The 19793-nt window shown below is 61.9% G+C and overlaps 1 protein-coding gene across 8 annotated transcripts in view; it reads right to left on the reverse strand.

Moving 5' to 3' along the window:
- Positions 1 to 1112: 1112 nt before the first annotated feature.
- MEGF6 (multiple EGF like domains 6) overlaps positions 1113 to 19793 on the reverse strand; it is a 102546-nt gene continuing 83865 nt past the window's right edge. For 4 of the 8 annotated variants that reach the window (XM_086342565.1, XM_086342563.1, XM_086342569.1 and 1 more), the window contains 24 exons: positions 18432 to 18560; positions 17614 to 17748; positions 17038 to 17172; positions 14188 to 14313; positions 13527 to 13658; positions 13305 to 13433; positions 13082 to 13213; positions 12428 to 12556; positions 12201 to 12329; positions 11899 to 12027; positions 11379 to 11507; positions 10997 to 11125; positions 10657 to 10785; positions 10409 to 10537; positions 10126 to 10257; positions 9892 to 10020; positions 9205 to 9333; positions 7998 to 8126; positions 7629 to 7757; positions 7273 to 7401; positions 7054 to 7182; positions 6315 to 6443; positions 4749 to 4796; positions 1113 to 4462 (listed from right to left, as the gene is read on the reverse strand). In XM_086342565.1, coding sequence (XP_086198691.1) covers positions 4329 to 4462; positions 4749 to 4796; positions 6315 to 6443; positions 7054 to 7182; positions 7273 to 7401; positions 7629 to 7757; positions 7998 to 8126; positions 9205 to 9333; positions 9892 to 10020; positions 10126 to 10257; positions 10409 to 10537; positions 10657 to 10785; positions 10997 to 11125; positions 11379 to 11507; positions 11899 to 12027; positions 12201 to 12329; positions 12428 to 12556; positions 13082 to 13213; positions 13305 to 13433; positions 13527 to 13658; positions 14188 to 14313; positions 17038 to 17172; positions 17614 to 17748; positions 18432 to 18560 — 3038 coding nt within the window. In that variant the 3' untranslated portion in view covers positions 1113 to 4328. Of the gene's footprint in view, positions 4463 to 4748; positions 4797 to 6314; positions 6444 to 7053; positions 7183 to 7271; positions 7402 to 7628; positions 7758 to 7934; positions 8127 to 9204; positions 9334 to 9891; positions 10021 to 10125; positions 10258 to 10408; positions 10538 to 10656; positions 10786 to 10996; positions 11126 to 11378; positions 11508 to 11887; positions 12028 to 12200; positions 12330 to 12427; positions 12557 to 13081; positions 13214 to 13304; positions 13434 to 13526; positions 13659 to 14187; positions 14314 to 17037; positions 17173 to 17613; positions 17749 to 18431; positions 18561 to 19793 lie in introns of those variants that run through there. The other 4 variants (XM_086342564.1, XM_086342568.1, XM_086342566.1 and 1 more) reach the window with 4 other exon arrangements.

The raw sequence follows: 19793 nt of genomic DNA on the forward strand, positions 1-19793 counted from the left end.
TCCCACAAGGGTTATCGGGCCTGACACAAGTCCTGTCTGAGTGGCCCAGCATGACTCAAGCCAAGCCTCCGCCCCCAGTCCTGGGATGGAAACAGGCTGTCACTTCAGGGCTGTGGAGACCAGTAATGGGGGAGGGGAGGCAGGAGCCCAGAGAGGGGACAAGGAGCCCCGGGCGGCCTCCTGGGACCGAGACCCGGAATCCATCGCCTGCCCAGCTCCACTCGCAGAAGATTCTTGGCACGCAGCCATCATCGAGAAAGCACCTCTCTGTATCTGTTTTCTAGGAACTTTCATCAAAAAGGTGCGGAGGGATGGGATGGGGAGGGAGGCGGGAGGGGTGTTCAGGATGGGGGACACACGTACACCCATGGCTGATTAATGTCAATGTATGGGAAAAAACACTACAATATTGTAAAGTAATTAGCCTCCAATTAAACTAATTAATTTTTTTTCAAAAAAGAAAGGGGTGCCGAGCTCTATCAAATGCTCTTTCCGCTTCTATCCAGACTCATGACTCATCTCACCCAAACACCTGGGCACATTTTCTGATGTTAAAGTCCTTGTGTGGCTTTTTTCTATTTGCTCTAGATAAATGCGTGTATTTATTTTGGCCGTGCTCTGCGGCACGTGGGATGTCGGTTCCCCGACCGGGGTCCCCTGCCGTGGGAGCACGGAGTCCTAACCCCTGGGCCGCCAGGGCAGTCCCCGCCTTGTGTTTCCATCAAGTCCCAATCCCTTTGGATCAAGTGATGTTATTCTTTTAATATTTTTGAGTAGCTAGTATTTTACTTAGCCTTTCTGCATACACGTCTGTACATTTCTTTTCTCGTACTGCCCTCACCTGTTGGAGAAGCCGGTTGGTACTGCCCTCCTGAAATGAATCGAGTTTCCTCTACTTAGTATTTCTGGGACAACTCACATCAGACAAGTTCCTGTCTCAGGGGTCCGGCCCAGCCCCTCCACCAACTTATGATCCAGCCCTCCTGGGGCGGTGACGGTACCTAGTTGTTCATAATATTCCCTTTTATATCTGACTCTCTGTGTCTGTAGTTAACTTTCCCACCCTCTGCATTTTTTTCTTGCTTAATGTTTTAAAAAAATTATCAACCGTGTTAAATTTTCTTCTTTATTACTGTTCAAAGAAGAAATTTTTGTTAAATGTTCCATTATTTTCTGTTGGTTGAGTATGAAATTTATAGACCTAAATACAGATGTGTATATGTACAAATATAAATAAATGAATATAGGCATATATATCATGTGTATAAAGGTAATTAAAATGTTATCATTGCTGTGTCTTGCTTTTGTATTAATAAATAGCACATTGAAAATCACCAGTTTAATTATTTCCATCTGGTAAACCCACCACTGCTTTGTGAGTCTCTGAGCCTGTGTTTCACGCATGCATATGAAGATATTTACATACAGTCAAGTACTATGCTTTGCACACACCGTTCTAAAATATCAAAACTCATCGTCCAGCTTTTGGTTTCCTTTGGATGTTTATATTTCTGTCCTTCCAGGTATGTGTTTTATCAATAAAATGTTGAAGAATGTTTAATGCAGTCTAGGGGCCTGATTTTGATCATCTGTAACCATTTCAATTAGGCTTTCACCTACTTATTCTGCTTGACTCTTCCTCCTTCCCTGCCTTCCATTAGAGAGATGACATTTCCTCCAGTTTCAAAGTTAAACCTATTAGTACTTCTGTGGAGGTCACAGTACCTTATCGAGTCCAGTCTACATGAGGGTTTGGCTGCCTCTGACCAGAGAAAAAGCTGGCTTAAAACTCAACATTCAGAAAACTAATGTCATGGCATCTGGTCCCAACACTTCATGGCAAATAGATGGGGAAAAAATGAAAACAGTGGCAGACTTTATTTTCTTGGGTTCCAACATCACTGTGGATGGTGACTGCAGGCATGAAATCAAAAAACACTTGCTCCTTGGAAGAAAAGCTATGACAAACCTAGACAGCATATTAAAAAGCAAAGGCATCACTTTCCTGACAAAGGTCCATCTAGTCAAAGCTATGGTTTTTCCAGTAGTCATGTACAGAAGTGAGAATTGCACCAAAGAAGGCTGAGCGCCAAAGAACTGATACTTTCAAGCTGTAATGCTGGAGAAGACTCTTAAGAGTCCCTTGGACAGCAAGATAAACTAGTCAATCCTAAAGGAAATCAACCCTGAATATTCACGGGAAGGACTGATGCTGAAGCTGAAGCACCAATACTTTGGCCACCAGATGCGAAGAAACAACTCATTGGAAAAGACCCTGATCCTGGGAAAGATTGAAGACAAAAGGAGAAGAGGGCAGCAGAGGATGAGCCGGTTGGATAGCATCACCAACTCAATGGACGTGAATTTGAGCAAACTCCTGGAAATTGTGAAGGACAGGGAAGGAAGCATGGCATGCTGCAGTCCATGGGGTGGCAAAGAATCAGACACAACTTAGCGAGTGAACAAGACCAGTGTCTCTCCCTTCCTCTGCTCCACCTCACCTGGCTTCCTGGTGCCTGTTTTCATTCTCTTAATCTCTAGGTTGGGGGCCGGTTGCAAAAAGAGTCGGACACAATTAAGCGACTAAACAACAAATCACTAGGTCATATGAGAAATATAATGATTATCTCATGCTTTCCATTCTTAATGGAAAACTTCCTCTGAATGTAATTTCAAGTGTGGTTCTCACATGGTGCCCACTGAGGCTGTGGACACCCAGGAATAATGTCCACTTTTCTCCTCAAGGACAGTTTAGCAGGACACACGATTGAAGGCCGTGAAATTCAAGTTTCAGCGTCTTTTCTTCGACACCCTGAAACTGACATCACCGCCTTCTCGCTTCAGTGTTTCTGCTGGAGCGACTGCTGTCACTCTGACTCCTGTTTGCTTTCTCTGGACGTTTTAGAGTCTCTCTTTGTTACTAAAATTCTTTAAATTCCTTAGACAATGGCTTTAAAATGTTTTAAATTTTATTTCCAGTATGAGCACTTTCGATCTGAGATCATCCAACTTAGACCTGAGAGCTTGGTGCTTTGTGTCGATGGTTTTTCCCTTCTTTTTCTAGGGCCTCAGAAGTGCTAACACTTCCCTCATCCTTTTCCACTAACCTTTCCTTTGTATCTTCTCTCTCTCTGCCTCCCTGATGCCTCCTGGGAGGGTCCTGAGCTGTAAAACCTGGTATTTGGCTAGATTCCTGCCACCCTCCCCACCTCCCACCCCTCAGCAACTCCAGCCTCCACACGCTCCAAGCCCAGTCCTGACGATGGTCCTTCTTGACCTGCATCCAATTATCCCTGCACTGTCCCTGACACTTTCTGGGATATGGATTCTATTTATATACCTCAAAGTCTTAAAACAGTGGCCCATTAACTCGGTTTCATCTGCTACTGCTTGTCCACTCGCTGTCCATCTAAGGGGACAGGGTTTACGAGAACCCACCCTGCTTTGCCCCATGAGATTCTTTGCGCCTGGAGCAATCAGCTACCTGGGCTCATGCTGGAGGGGAGAGGGGGCTCCAGCCCAGACCTAAGTGTCCCGTGTGACAATCTGGGTCCAACCATCTCCCCTGGTTCTACCCTGAAGACAGGGCAGGGGGAGGAGTGGGGGACACCCAAGCTGCCCTTAGCAGCACCCTGCTCTTCTCCTCTGGGGACCACACGTCCCATATACAGGCTGTTGCCAGCACTTGGAGGGTCTCTGGGCTCCATGCCCTCAAGAGCACTGGGAACCAGGATAAACCCTGACTGCTTGTGTGGCACCCAGGGAGGCCTAGGGGCCTCACGGGCCTCTCTGGTCAGGTCACTCATGCCAGTGGTCCCAGGAGGGCACCACACAGAGCCGGTACAAAGCAGCAAGCACACAGGCCTCGAAGAAGTAGCTGCTCCTTTCTTAACTTACTGGGTTTCACAGGGTACCGAAGCCCCACCCAGAGGCCTGAGTCAAGGCCTCCTAGGTGGGGCAGCAGGCAGGCAGCCCTCCAGTGCCCAGGGTCTGGCTGCCCATAAATACCTTCCATAAATATGGCCCGGCCTAGCACCAGCATCTGTTTCCAGGTAAACAGACTGAACTGCAGCAGTTCAAGGCCTAGCACCAGAAGAACTTGCTCCAAGGAAGGGCCCCATGCCCGCACCTGCCCCCGCATCTGCCTGCAGTCTCACCCCGGGGGCATGGCAGGTGGGGCTTCCTCCACACTATGATCCTCAGCGCGGGCCAGGCAGGGCCTCCATCCTCGTGGTCAGAAGATCCTTGCAGAGCGGAAGGTTGCACCACTGTCCACAGGCCTCGGAGACCAGGGTGGGGCCGGAGTCCTGGCCCCCACACGTCCCTCCTCAGTGGACACCAAAGCCCCCAGGTCCCCTTAGTGGCCCCTGGGAGCCAAGCCTCAGTGGGGGCTGCCCCTGAGCTAGTGCTTCTCTAGGCTGCTGCTGAGCCCGGGTCTGGTGGGAAGCTGGTTGTAGGGCCGCTGCAGGGGAAGGAAAGAAGCAGGTCAGCCCTGGGGTGGGCAGAAATTCTCCAAGGCCTTTTGAGTCCTGGGCTCAGGCTTCCTGCTGCCCCTCCTGTCCTTCCAGCTCCAGACTTGACTCACCTCTGAGGTTCAGGTTTTAGAATCCCTGCCACCCTGGGGACCCAGATTACATGCAAGTGCTGGATCCCCCTCCCTCCTCTGGCCTTAGTCTGCAGGTAAGGGGGCTGTAACACCAGCAAGGGCCACCCTCCTGGCAACACAGGGATGCCCCTGGCCCGCCTACCTGGGCCCAGGGCTGGAGACGGGCTCTCCGGGAGCTGGGAGGGTCCACCTGCAGGCAGACAAACACGCTGGTGCCCCTCCCTCGGGTGGGCAGCAGTCATGGAGCAGCGAGGCTGCAGGGACCCCCACTCTCTCCCTGCACAGCATCCCCCCACCAATATACAGGGTGGGGAGGCAGGACTTAGGACTGGATGAAAAGGGGCTTCACTGCAGGCCCTGTGGGGTCCACTCCAGGGCAGGAGCAGTGAGGCCCTTCCTGTCCTCCTTCCCAGCAGGGCTCAGGCAGGGGCAGCCCCAGTTCCTGACGCCCACCGACCCCCACCCCAGGGTAAACGGCAAGGCCGCCTAGAATGCCTCTGGTGCAGTACCAAACTTAACCACCAGGTGCCGCTGTGGGCATCATTCGTCCCAGCACGAGCCCCACAAGTTTCGGTCTCCATCTGCTCAACCCCCTCCTCTTGGGGAGGTGGGATCCCTCCCCTAAAGGCGCTTAGGGGCCAGGGCTGCCTTGGGGAGGCTCAACAAGATGCACTCACAATATCAAGACCATGTCTGGGGTCCCCAGGTCAAGGATCCCAGCCTGGAATCTCCACTCACACCCTTGCTTCCCCCATCACCCCATCTCAAGGCCTGCCTGGCACAGGCCCCAAGCCGGCCTCCGGTCTCTCCTGGCAGACACAATGCTTCCCAGGAACAGGCTGGGCCTGGGCGAGGTGACCAGGGCACACCAGAGGGGCACAGGTGGCCAGAGGAGCAGGGGCACACCAAGCTCTGCCTTCAAAAAGCAGGCTCCCCCAGTGCTTCGGGGGTGGGGGGTCACGGTGCCATCACCACCCCTGACCCTGCCTGTAGGTGTGCACAGGCACACGTATGCACGTGAGCACAGGCAAGCAGTGAAGTGCCCGTGTGCACAGAAGCACACACACACACACACACACACACACGCTGGGAGACACAGGTGCCAGCATGAAGACAGGAGCACGTGCTGCGTGCTCAGTCACTAAATCATGTCTGACTCTTCGCGACCCCATGGACTTCAGCTCGCCAGGATCCTCTGTCCATGGGATTCTCCAGGCAGGAATACTGGAGTGTGTTGCCATGCCGTCCTCCAGGGATCTCCCCAACCCAGGGACTGAACCCGCTTCTTTTATGTCTCCTGCATTGGCAGATGGGTTCTTTACCCCTAGTGCCAGCTGGGAAGACTGGAGCACACACCTGTGCTACTGCACACACGCACCCTCGGATAGGTACACTGTCATGCCCTGGTTCACACATGCAGGGTGAGGAAGGGGTGGCGGGGGGCTGTGTCAGCGCCCACCCACACTGGATCACCCAGCCCTGCCCAAGGGGTCTCCACCCTCTGCAGTTTGAGCCCACGCCTGCTGCTCTTGGGTTGGCTGTATGCTGAGTCCCACCCACGGTCCAGGGGCTGGAAGGTCCACACTTTGTCCAGCAGAGGCCAGGCAGACACCATGGGCATTGCGCTCAGATGGTGACATTCGTGCCACTCGCCTGACCCCACGAGCACCCTGTCCCCCTCTCGCCCCCCGCCCCGAGCCCGACTCACCCTGCCGGCACGTGGGCCCTGTGTAGCCGTCCACGCAGAGGCACTGCCCGCTGACAGGGTCGCAGTCGGCTCCACCCCCACAGGAGCAGTGCAGGGCACAGCCCGGCCCGAAGAAGCCCCTCCTGCAGCCTGTGGGTGGGGTGGGGGTGGCGGGAGGGACAGGCCTGAGTGCCACTCCGGTCCACCCGGGGCTGGGACCGCAGGCCTCAGGATACCCCCAGGGAGCATGCAAGAGCAAAGACCTCAAGCCTTAGATTTGTCCTGTGTGAGCCCTCACGTGGGAAAGTGCTGGGCGCCGGGCACTGGCCCAGAATCTCTTCCCCATGTTCCCACCAGCCCCCAGGCCAGCGAAGGGGAGCTGGCGGTCAGGGAGGCTCCCTAGGGGCAAGATGGCCAAGAGCCCTGAGGAGCAGACACAGAGCCCGCGCAGGCCAGCTGGCCCATCTGGGAGGTTTCCTTCCCACCTCACCAGGGGCCCATCCCCAGGACCAAGGCCCCCCACCCCAGGGAGAGGCCCCCCCAGGGACTCAGGGGAAAGCCGTAAAGCAGGACGGGCATCGACAACCCCGAGCAGGAACCCTGGTGCTGGGCCCCTGTGAGCCACTGCGCCAGCAGAGGGACCGGGCAGGAGGACGCAGTGCCCAGGCCAGGACGTGACACAGGTGGGCTCCAGAAACACAGTCGATTCCACCAACAGAGACCCATACCCCTGCCCCCACCAAGCGGTACCCCGACTCACCCAGGTCACAGGTGGTCCCTGTGCGCCCAGGGGGGCACAGGCAGTGGCCGGTGATGGGGTCACAGGGCACCCCAAGCTCGCAGTCACACTGCTGGCCGCAGCCCTCTCCGAACGAGCCCGGCTCACACCCTGGAAGGGGCACTGGCTCAGCATCCTCTGTCCTGAGCCCAGGGCGGGGGGACCGACCGGGTGGGAGTGAGTGGGGGTGCAGACACTTACCCCGCTCGCAGAACTGGCCATGGAGGCCAGCAGGGCAGAGGCACTGGCCGCTGACAGGGTCGCAGGGGGCGCCATGCTGACACTGGCACGTCTGCTGGCAGCCAGCCCCATGGAAGCCGGGGGGACAGGCTGAGGGAGACCCGGGTCGGAGCCCGTGACTCAGTTTGCCCAGAGAGAGCAAAGGACGGGCTGGGGGCTGGAGCCCGCTTCCTCCCACCCAGGCCCAGCGCCTGCCCCTTGTGGCCCTCTGCCCCGAAGCTGGGTCAGGCCTCGTCGCATCGGGCCGCCACAAGGAGTGACGCGGAAAGCAGAGGAGTGCGCGCCCGGGGGTGCGGTGGCCCAACCCTACAACTCACAGTGCTCGCAGGCCTGGCCGTAGAAGCCAGGGCCGCAGCGGCAGGCCCCCGACGTGGGCTCACAGGCCCCGTGGTTGTGGCAGGAGCACTCGAGGCTGCAGGCGGCACCGTAGCGCCCGGCGGGGCAGGCTGGGGAGGGGCCGGGGGGTCAGCCTCCTGCCGCGGGACAGCAGGGGCACTAGCCTCACCCAGGGGACCCTGGGAGCCTCGCCCGGACCTCCGGCAGCCGGGTGCCTCCCCACAATCGCCCCTAAGCTATGGCCCTCCTCCCCCACCCAGCCCCTGCCACACCGGGCATGGCCTCACCCGCTACGGGCGGCGACTCTCCAGCTCACACACGCCGCCGCCCCCAGGCTGGCCCGGACTCACCCAGCTCGCAGTGTGGCCCAGTCCAGCCCAGGCCACAGGAACAGCTGCCGTTGGTGGCGTGACACAGGCCCCCATTCCTGCAGGAGCACGCATGCTCACAATTCACACCAAACCGATTCTGGGGGCAGCCTAGGGGTGAAGCGGGCGTGCTCAGAGCTCTGGTCCAGAGCCAGACACGCTCCAGGACACTCCCACGTGATCCGACAGTCATTCAACAAACACTTCCTCCTCCCCCCGCCCCCAAGGCATACACGTGCCAGGAAGCAGCACCAACCACATCCTGCCAGTTCATCCATCTTCCTCAGAGGCCAGAACTGAGCCAGGGCTGAGAGTTACACAGGAGGAAAGGGACCAGGGCCCTCCAGAGGATGGGAGTGCCTGTCCAGCAGGCGGGAGGGGATCAGGGAAGTCTTCCTGGGGAGGAGGCACCCTCCAGGTTCGGAGGAGGCTGGGCAGCCCCACACTCCAGGTGGTGCTTTCAGACTCTGACCCCTAGCTGCCGTTCTCCCCTGGAGGTGAGGAGTGGCCTGGCTCAAGTCAGGACTCAGGACCTGGGGGAGTGTGACCGGCCCCCTGAAGAGGACCAGAGGGTGCAGAGGGCTCAGACCTACCAGGGTGTGGGGTCAGACCAAGCAGTGTGGGCAAGGCCTGAGGACCTGCTTACCATCATGAGCACAAACCCCACGACGGTCCCAGGGGCCACTCCGATTGCCCCACCATCACCTGTGCTCCGGGCCTCCATCTCTGTGGGTTCCCAGCTGCTGGGCCCAGGAGGAAGGGCCAGCAGGACCCCGTTCCAGGAGGACATCAGCCAAGAGGCTGGCTCCATCCTCAAGATGGAGCAGTCGCCTGACCCCTCCTGCTGGGCGGTGGGGGCTGGCTCTGGGAAAGAAGTTATTCATCCCCCACTGGCCACAGGGAACTGGAGAGGTCAACTGATGGCCTGAGTCCTGGAGTCACGGGTCAAGGCAAGATATGGGGTGCTATCGGATGATCCGAGTGGGCATTGCGGTCAACATGAGTAAGCCCTCACTTATATCCTCAGGGCACCTCGGGGATTAACAGAAGGGACCCCGCTCTCCCGTGACTCGTATTTATCACTCTATCACCACCTTCACTTCTACCTTCTCTCTGTCACCAACGCCCCCCACGGCTAGTGTAGTGATGAATGCGAAGTGCCTGAGGCAGCAGGCAAGTGGGTTCTCACCGTGCTCGCAGTGGACGCCGGTCCTCCCAGGCGGACAGGAGCAGCTGCCGGTCACGGGGTCACAGGCCGCCCCCTGCCCACACCCGCACACGTAGGCGCAGCCAGGGCCAAAGCGGCCGTGTGGACAGGCTGCCGGGAGGAAAGGCGAGGGTGGCCACTCCTGGCTCGATCTCCCTGCCTCTGCTCTGTCAACCCGGATGGGACAGGACTGGGCCAGGGCAGGCTGGGTGGGGAGACTCCCGCCCTGTCTGCCCAGACAGGGCAGGGCCACCTGCCGCTGAGGCCCCGCCTGCCCTGGTGTCTCTCTCGGCTGCAGGCTCTGCGGGGGGCCGGGCTCACACTACAGTGAGTGACTCACGGTGCCCCCACCCACTTCCACCAGCCCCAGCCCCAGATGGTCGGAAAGTCCCCACGTGACTCAGGGAGAGGCCCTTCTCTCGGTAGGACACCAGCTGGCTTCTGCAGGGCTCCTGGTGGACACAGCCCGGGTCGAGGGCGCAGCACACGGCCAGGCAGGGCAGGCCGAGGAGACGTTTTGGCCACATCGATCCCCCAGCTTAGCCTGGTCTGCAGCCAGTCCCAGTGAGGGACCCAAGGAGTGGCACGGTCAGGGGCTGTCTGCCCTGCAGGCCGGATGGCGTGGCCCTGCCTGTCGAGGTGCAGGGAGAAGACACCCCAGCCACTCACCGAGGCTGCAGTCAGTCCCAAGGAATCCGGCGGGGCAGCGGCAGGCCCCAGTGACCGCGTCACAAGAGCCCCCGTTGAGACACCCACACAGCAGCTCACAGCCAGGCCCAAACCGCCCTGGTGGGCACCCTGCGGAGGGAGGGGCCAGCTGCCAGGGGTGGGGGGCTCCTGAAGCCCCTCCCCCTTTCCCACCATCACTCCAGTGGGCCGGCGGGCAGCCGAGGCAGCACTCACGTTGCTGGCAGCCGGCGCCGTGGTAGCCGGGGGCACACGCGCAGGTCCCCGAGGCGGGGTGGCAGGCCTGGTTCTCGCCGGGGCAGTGGCACTGCTGCCCACAGCGCTCCCCAAAGGTGCCAGGTGGGCAGGCTGGGGGAGGCGGCAGGGGTCAGTCCTGGCCCGGCCCGGAGAAGGCACCCTCCCTCACACCGGGCCCCTCTTGGGGGCAGAGCTCTGGGGCCCAGTCCAGAAGCGCATGTGGCCTGAACTGCCCTCAGGCCTGCCCACATCCGGCACCCACCTTGCTCACAGCTGGGCCCTGTGAAGCCCGGGGGACAGTGACACTCCCCGGTGACGTGGTGGCAGGCGGCGCCCGGGGGGCACTGGCAGCGCTGGGCACAGGCCTCTCCAAACCAGCTGGGTGGGCAGGCTGCGGGGAGGCGCGGGCGGAGGTGGTGGGGAGCCCTGGGGTTGGGGGGCGGGGGCCCGAGGGGTCACCGTGTGGAGGACCCGCCCCCACCCTGGGCACCAGCAGAGCTGAGGGCTCACCGCTCTCACACCGCGAGCCCCTCCACCCCGGGGGACAGAGGCAGGCCCCAGTGACGGCGTGGCAGGTGGCCCCCCACCGGCAGGCGCAGCGCTCCTCACAGCGGACCCCAAAGGTGCCCTCGGGACAGGCTGTGGCGAAAGAGGCAGGCAGGCTGAGTCCAGCTCGGGGCGGCTCCCCGGACAGAGGCAGTAGGCCTGGGGAGCTCAGACCGCAGCCCTGCCCTCTCCTACCCACTGCCCACCCTGCTGAGGCCCCACACTCTGGCACGATGGAGGCCACCCCACAGGGGCCCGAGGGGCCTCCTGGCCTCCCCCATGGGTCCCCGAGCCACCCACTCACAGCTCTGGCACTTGTCCCCGGTCCAGCCGGCTGGGCAGAGGCAGTGGACGGTGTGCGGATCACAGAGGCCACCGTTGAGGCACCCGCAGCTGTGCGGGCAGCCAACTTCAAAGACCCCCGGGAGGCACTCTGCAGAGACGGGGCGGGTGATGCCTGGGGGCCTGGGACACCTGCCCTGCCCATGCTTCCTGCACCCTGAGCCTCGGATCCTGGGTCCTTGGGAAGGATAGGTGCCCGGGGGTGGTGACACCACAGGGTACACCCAGGGCCCTGCCCCTCAACGCCAGGCAGCCGTCTTGGGCCTCAGAGGGAGGGGGCCAGGGCAGTGGCCTTGGGTGCCCCCAGACCCCCAGGGCCTCTCCTCCACCGGCCTGACACTCACCCTTCTCACAGGCCAGGCCGGCCCAGCCCTCTGGGCAGGTGCAGTGTCCTGAGACAGGGTCACAGCTGCCCCCATTCTGGCACAGGCAGGAGTGCTGACAGTCCTCACCATAGAGGCCCTCTGGGCAGGCTGAGGCCAGAGAGAGAAGCAACCTGTGGTTTCCCCGCCAGCCAGGCCAGAGGCCTGAACCCCGGTAAGGCCAGCCCACTGGACCTGCAGGCTCATCCCAAAGCCCGACACCAAACTTTAGGGGCGGGAACTGGGGCCGCCTCTAGGACGAGCTGCCCAGGGCTCCCCGGGCCCGCCGGCCAGTCTCTGGGGGCTCAGCGCTGAAGGGTGTGGTCCCTTAGGAGTCCTAAGGCCTCCCTCCCTCCCCAGGTGCCCCATAGCAGGGAGACAGACTCCCACCCTCCCTGCCCAGAGAGGTTTAGATCCCCCTCAAGTCCCACCCATGTCACCCTGCATGGCCCAGGGAGGGACAAGTATGACAGCTGGCTCCAGACTCCCGATCAGGGCTTACCCTGCAGGCAGGTGGGCCCCGTCCAGCCAGGGCCACAGTGGCACTGCCCGTGGACAGGGTCACAGGAGGCCCCATTAAAGCAGGAGCAGGCCTGGCTGCAGTTGTGGCCGAACATGTGGGCTGGGCAGGCTGCAGGAGAGAGGGGGTCAGGGGCCGGGGGTGATGGACCCCAGGAGGGGCTGCAGCAGATGGTCCCAGGCTGCTGAGATCTAGCGCCCCTCCTTCTGACCTGGGTGGCCACACACAAGGATGGACCCTAACCCTAACGGGCAGCGCCCAGGGCTGACGGGGGCCTCACGCACTCTGGGCACAGCGGGGGCCCTGGCGGCCGGAAGGACAGAGGCAGGAGCCGCTCACGGGATCACAGGGGACTCCGGCACTGCAGTCACAGGCATGGCCACAGTCCACTCCAAAGAAGCCAGCTGGGCAGGCTGCAGGCGGGGCGGTGACAGGAGACCACCGGGGTCACAAGACCCGCCCGCACGCCGGCCACCCCTCCCACACCCCTCCGGCCCGCGCCCTGGCTCACCTCGCTCACAGAAGGTGCCCCTCCAGCCGGCAGGGCAGGTGCAGGCCCCGCTGACATGGTCACAGGCCGCCCCGTGCTCGCACTGGCACTGCCGCCCACAGCCCGGCCCGAAGTAGCCCTGGGGACACCCTGAGACACCGGACTCTCAGCTGGGGGTACAGTGAGCCTGCCCCAGTCCTGCCCAGGGCCTGGGCTGTGGGGCAGGGGAAGCCCCTCCCTTACCCAAGGCCTCTGCATCCCTCCCAGCTAGGGACCAAGCCCCCAGCTCACCCAGGCCCACTGGCCCGGGCCGGGTGGGGGTCGACACTGAAGCGCAGGGCCCTTGGTCCTTAGCAGACACTCTCCTCCCCTCCCACAGGTGGCAGGTGCCCCCTAGGGTGCCACTGAGCCATCTCTTGCTGCCTTTGCTCCACGTGGGCCATCTCTTGAGCCCAGGCAGGTATGAGGGTGGTGGGTGGTGGGGGGGCCAGATGGGGGAGGTTGGGGGTAGGCTTAGATGAGGAGACTTCCTGCTTGTCTGGGGACAGGGAGCAGGGCTGGGTCCCCCTGACACTTGTACGTGTGTGTGTACATATGTGTGCACGTGAGCGTGCGTGTGTGTACGCACATGAGCACACATGTGCACATGCGTGTGCGGGCCAGGCCGGGACTCACGCTGCTCACACCGCGGGCCCACGTAGCCGGCTTCACACACACACAGGCCGCTGACGGCGTCACAGCCCCCGTGGCCTGCACTGCAGTTGCAGGCGAAGCTGCAGTCGGGGCCCCAGTGGCCGCTGTCACAGGCTGCAACAGAGCAGCAAAGGCTGGGCACCCTGCGCAGGTGACCACAGTCGGGTCAGGGGTGGGGAGGGACGCCTGGACACCAGGCCGCTACCTCTCTGGCAGCTGAGGCCGGTCCACCCAGGGGCGCAGCTGCACCGGCCGGTCACTGGGTGGCAGAGCCCATCGTTGGCACAGGAGCACTGCGTCTGGCAGCCAGGTCCAAACCAGCCAGCAGGGCAGGCTGTGGGCAGAGACAGGCTGAGCGTAGCTGGGGCCGGACATGGGGCCGGCTGTGATTGCGGGCAGGGCTGAGGTGGGGGCAGCGGGCACTCACCATCCTGGCAGCGGCTGCCCATGAAGCCGGGGCGGCACAGGCAGGCTCCAGTCTCCGGCACACAGGCGGCACCGTGCTCACACGGCGGGCAGATCTCCTGGCAGCCAAGCCCCCAGCGGCCCTCGGGACAATCTAGCAACCCCCCCCACACACACACACAGAGGTAGTCAGTCTTCCAGGCCTTGCTGGGCCCACTGGGGAGCAGGGATATCTCTTCCCAACTGAGTCATCCCAGAGGAGGGAGGGGGCAGGTCATGGGAACCCCTAGTCCACTCACAGGCTGTAGACTTTAGGGCATTCACCCCAGGGGGAGACCCCCTGCCCCAGGATGCTCAACAAGCAAAAGGGGGGCCCCAGAAGAACCGGGAGACCCACATGCAATGAACAGGAGCTTAGAGGACCCACCACAGGCTGGGGAGGGCGGGGGGCCGCTGGCCAAGCTGTCCCCGTGGCTGACAGTTCCCAGTGTCCCCTCTGCAGGCTCGGCCACGGGGCAGCCACAGATGCCCACATCCAGACCCAAGGCTGGTGGTGTGAGCTCTCGTAGCTGCTGTGGATGGGCCTGGGGTCTGCAGGGCTCCAGGGTTGGGGTCTGTAAACGTGGCCAGGCATTGTGTAGCACAGGGAGCTGAGGTGACCCTGGGCCACGGCTGCCACTCACCTGCCCCACAGTCGTCCCCGGTCCTCCCCGGGGGGCACAGACATTGCCCTGTGACCCGGTTGCAGGGGGCGTCCCCACAGGAGCAGGAGCCTGAGCAGTTCTGGCCAAACGTCCCTGCTGGGCACTCTAGGGGCGGGGAGCGGAGAGCCTCAGGGCCCCCACTCAGAGTGGCCCTCCTCCCCTGACCTCCACCCCACCCAGCACCTGTCCCCCTACCTGTCCCCCCACCTGCCACCCTTGGCACCTGTCACACTCTCACCTGCCCCCCACACCTGCCCCCCCACCTGCCTCCCTGGAACCTGTCCCCCCTCATCTGCCCCCCACACCTTCCCTCCTCATCTACCCCTCCACCTGCCCCCCTCACCTGCCTCCCACACCTGCCCCCTCACCTGCACCCCCACCTGCCCCCTGCACCTGCCCTCCTCTCCTCCCCCCTGTACCTGTACCACCTGCCCCCTGCACCTGCCCTCCCCTCCTCCCCTCTGCACCTGCCCCCTGCACCTGCCCTCCTCACCTGTCCCCTGCACCTGCCCCCCTCACCTGCACCCCCAACTGCCCCCTGCTCCTGCCCCCCTCACCTGTCCCCAGCACCTGCCCCCTTCACCTGCCCCACAGGGTTGCTGGACACAGCCCGGGTCCCCAGGGTGATGAGGGCAGTCACAGGAGTGAACAGGAGATGGGGACACGGGGCAGGGAAAGGCCCACGTAGGAGCAGTGGTGAGGGGTGGCCTGGAGGCCGCAGATGGCAGGGCCTATGGGGGGTGAGTCAGGACCCTGGAGAGCGGTGGCAGGCCCGCTCTGTCTGCCTTCCTCCCACTGTGGTCCACCATGGGGACCCCATGTGGTCACCACGTGTTCGGGAGTGAGAAAAGCCTGGGGAGGAGGGGCCAGCCGCTCTGGGCCCAAAGTAGAGCTTCAGAAAAGAACATTGGGATCATGGAGCCTGACCCCACCCATGTGGGCTGCAGTGGTGGCTCCAATGGCCTGGCAGGGCCCCCTGTCCCCCCTATACCTGCTTGACTAGGGCGGTAACCCAGATGATGAGAAGGCCCTGCTGGCCCCAGCACCATGTGGCTGCTGTGATGCTGCTATAAAGAAAGTTCTGGGCCCTGGAAGGCCAGCCAGGCACCTGGAGTGGACAGGCTGGGGTCCACACTTCACACCAAAGAATCAGAAAACCCGTCTCTCCCACCACAACACTCAGCGGGACTGAGAATTGAGGACGCGCCCTCCCTGGGTAGGGGGAGATGTCAGCCGGAATGGCGTGAGGTCCCAGGCCTGGGGTCTCTCCGGCCCCGGGATGGGCTCTGGACAAAGGACACACCCCTTGAACCCTTGCCCTGAGGGCCCACACCTACAGGCACCTGCTCACCCACAGGACCCCAGGCGGCACACACGCTGGGCGCACATGCAGGCACCCAGGCAGCGTGGACAGGGGCAGGGAGGCCCAGCAGGGCACACGGAGCTGTCCCGCCATCTGGGGGGTCCCCGCTCCACTGACGGGCAGACGTGTTTGGGGTACAGATGCTCTCCAGACCTGACTACAGCAGGGGGCCCATCATGGCCGAAAAGATGTGTCCATGTCCCGCCACCCATCCCTGGAGCCCTGGATGCTTTTGAAGAGAAAAGGGAAAGGAAGACAAAGAAGTCCGGCAGGGAAGGACGGGGGTTAAGGCCCTTCAAGTCTCAGCACTCAGGCCTCCTTGGAGGGCACTGCTGGACAGCGGCCGCCGGCAGGAGTGGAGGAAGGGGAGGGCGCAGAGAGAAGTCAGGGGAGTCACGGAGCCTGAGGCCACGCCAGGCAGGCGAGGTCCACCAGCTCCCACGCTGGTTCACGGATGGGATGACGTGCCTGGCTCCTGAAGGCCCTCGAGACCACAGAGGCCCCCCGAGTGTAGGTTGGGCTTGTGGGGATACTTGGTTTCCAAGCTGGGTTCTAAGCCCTACACACAGCCCTCCTGCACCAAGGGAATCAGAGCCCAGATCTTCCCGGGGGTCTCCAGGACCACCACTGAGAGGGGGGTCCAGGCCTGGGTGTAGAGGGAGACTGACTCCCCGGGTTGGGGTCGGCAGTGGCCCCCAGGCCCTCCTCGTCCCTGAGGGGACTCGGACCACTGCCTCCAGTGGGAGTCACGCCAGTCACACTGCAGGCCCCCTCTCCACTCCCACCTGCCTTGGCTGATGGGTGAGGACAGTGTACCCTGCACTGAGGGAGGTCCCGACCTGCCTACACTCCGTTGGCAGCCACGGCAGTGCTGATGCTCACATCAAGGGCTCCCCCATATAAACGAGGACCTCCTGCCTCCAGCCTCTCCCTGCTTGGCACCCATTCACACTGTCCCAGCCTCGGCATCCACACGGAGGGCCTACAGTCATCACGCTGGCACCTCCAGCCCAGGCCTCTCGAGACACCACCCCTGGGAGCAACTGCCTCTGTCCTGCCTGCTCAGACCCACGAGGGAGGAGCCCCCGGCTGGCTTCCAGCACAAAGCGCACTCAGTCTGTCCCATGATGGAGGGAGTGAACGAGCAAGGGAGGGGATGATCTGGGAGTGGTAACAACCCTGCCAGCAGCCCTGCACATCCACACGCACGCGCACACACACACACACACAAAGTGTACATGCGTGTATACACACACACACATGAGCTCCTGCCCTCTTGGGTGCACAGGGACAGGCAGACCTGTGGCTGAGTCACCACTGCATGACCAGGGTGGGGACACAGCAGTCAAGGTGCTGCCAGAGCCAGGCTTTAGGGCTGACACGGTACCCAGCTCCAGCACTTCTGGTGCCTGGCGCCCTGCACGGCCAGATACCCTGCACCCTACCTGGGCACTGGGGCCACTCACCTTGGCCGCAGTCCTCCCCGTGGTAACCAGCGGGACACTGCTTCCCACACTCGCCACTGACAGGGTCGCAGGCCACGCCCGGGGGGCAGGTGCACGCCTGCCGGCACCCTGGCCCAAAGAAGCCCGGCTGGCACTCTGCAGAGGGAGAGGGGAAAGGCGTCTGCAAGGTTCCAAGGGCCCTGGAGCCTGTCCCCCCTCCCCTGGGGCCTGTCCCTCTCCCCTGGGACCTGCCCGCCCTCCCCTGGCCTGTCCCTCTCCCCTGGGGCCTTTCCCCCTCCCCTGGGGCCTGTCCCCATCCCCTGGGGCCTGTCCCTCTCCCCTGGGGCCTGTTCCTCTCCCCTGGGACCTGTCCGCCCTCCCCTGGGGCCTGTCCCTCTCCCCTGGGGCCTGTCCCTCTCCCCTAGGGCCTGTCCCCCCTCCCCTGGCCTGTCCCTCTCCCCTGGGGCCTTTCCCCCTCTCCTGGGGCCTGTCCCCCTCTGCTGGGGCCTGTCCCTCTCCCTTGGGACCTGCTCACCCTCCCCTGGGGCCTGTCCTCCTCCCCTGGGGTCCTCTTCCTCCCCCCGGCCCTGTACTCACCATCCTGGCACCACTCGCCCCTGAAGCCCGCCTTGCAGGCACAGCTGCCATCCCTCTTATCGCACGCACGCGTATTCTGCTGCTCACACTTGCACTCCTCTGAGCAGCCTGGCCCAAAGGCCCATGGCGGGCAGGCTGCACCCCAGAATGCAGTGTGAGGGGGGCCTGCCCACTGCCAGCGCCCACTCCAGCCAAGATCTCTGACCCCGTCCACCTAGTTGTATCTGGGACCCCACACAGAGTCGTTGGTGCCTAGAGCACCAGGCACACTGCCCACTTTGCAGACGAGAAACAGGCTCATAGAGAGGCACTTCCCAGCCAGGGAATACCTGGGATCCTCACTGCCTCCCTCTGAACAATCCTCCTACAAGAGCTGCTGGGGTGAGGCCTGCTGGCTTTTCTCCAGCAGCCCACCGCTTCTCCCTGCACCATTCTGGGTGTCTGCGGACCCAGGGAAGGGGGGCGTGACCCCAATGGGGGCTCAGGACTTGCTCCCAGGAAGTTCCAAAAGCCAAGACAAGCTCTGTGCCCTGGAGCTCCCGAGGGTGGGGGGACCTGCCCCCACCCAGGCCTGCAAGCCACCCACCAGCCTGACTGGGGCGAGGGCCGCCCACCCAGATGCTCTGGCAGCCAGCACAGTCCAAAGGACTTTGAGTCTGCAGGCCCCTCACCCCAGCTGGGGACCTCATTGAGCCCCTGTGTCCTTATCTGTGAAGACTGATGGTTGAACACAAGCTGGACCCAGGCAGGAAGAACCCAGCCCACTGTGTGGCCCCACCCCCCTCAGATCCAAGCGCCCAGCGGTCAGTGGGACTCACCCAGGTGGCAGAAGCGGCCGTAGAGCCCCGGGTCACAGAGGCAGGCCCCGTAGAGGCGGTGGCAGCGGCCCCGGTTGGCACAGTGGCACTTCTTACGGCAGTGCTTGCCATAGAAGCCTTTGGGGCAGCCTGGGGGAAGGGGGGCCTCTTGACTGCCCACCCAGACATGGCCTCCCACCCAAGGAGATGCTCCGAGAGTGACATTAGCACCCAGTACAGGAGCCTGGAGAGGCCTGGGCCACCAGGGTACAGCCACAGGGCTTCAGGGCCACCGGAAGCCCAAGGACCCTGTGCCCCAGACAGAGAGGGTCCCTGGGGCTGGCGAGGGCCTCCGGGGGCAGGGCAGGATGAGGTGAGCCCCATGAATGTGGCCGTCTGCCCCTGCGGGCCTGTGCCCCCAGGGTCTGCGGCCCCGGACGGTGGCCAGACCGGAGGCCATCACATCTTCACCACATGCAGGAGTGACTCCGAGAGCCCACGCTCTCCATCTGACTGGCACCGACAGCATCCTGATGCCTGTCCCTCAGTGGTCATCGAGCCTGGCCTCCGGAACTCACAGAGGGAAGGACACAGGCCCAAGTTCAAGGGGCCCAGGGCCAGGGCGGGGTTGTGCCCTCCTCCCCAAATGCTTCACTCTGACTCAGCTCTGCCCCTGACCTGCCTTCTGAAGGGCTTCAGGGACCTGCATGGTGACCCCAAGGAACGTCCACATCCTGGCCATCCAGATCTCCTGGTGGGACCATCCTGGACTGTCCCAGCGAGCTAACCCAACAAGTGTCCCGAGAAGGGAAAGGAGAGGGAGGCTAGACACAAAAAGAGGAGGCCATGGGGAGACGGAGGCAGAGGCTAGAGGGACAGTCATGAGCCCGGGGCACCTGGAGTCTAGGAAACTCGTAGAGGGGCCCCTGAGAGCTGGGACGAACCTTCTCCAGCTCACCTGCACAGGTGCACTTTACTCACAGGACCCTGACTGAGGCCTAGTCTCTAGGAAGCCACACCACATCACCAAGGGAAGTACTGAGATGGAGGCCCTTTATCTGCTAGGAGTCCCATGGGTCCACTGAGGACCCATCACATATACATGAATTTAAAAGACGCTTGCTCCTTGGAAGGAAAGGTATGACCAACCTAAATGCACATTATTAAAAAGCAGAGACATCACTTTGCTGACAAAGGTCCGTATAGTCAAAGCTATGGTTTTTCCAGTAGTCATGTATGGATGTGAGATTTGGACCATAAAGAAGGCTGAACACCAAAGAACTGATGCTTTCAAACTGTGGAGTTGGAGAAGACTCTTGAGAATCCCTTGGACAGCAAGGAGATCAAACCAGTCAATCCTAAGGGAAATCAACCCTGGATATT

Source organism: Bos grunniens, chromosome 16 (assembly GCF_055505025.1).
Source record: "Bos grunniens cultivar Pamir isolate PY7600 chromosome 16, Bosgru_T2T1.0, whole genome shotgun sequence".
Taxonomy (NCBI): Eukaryota; Metazoa; Chordata; class Mammalia; order Artiodactyla; family Bovidae; genus Bos; species Bos grunniens.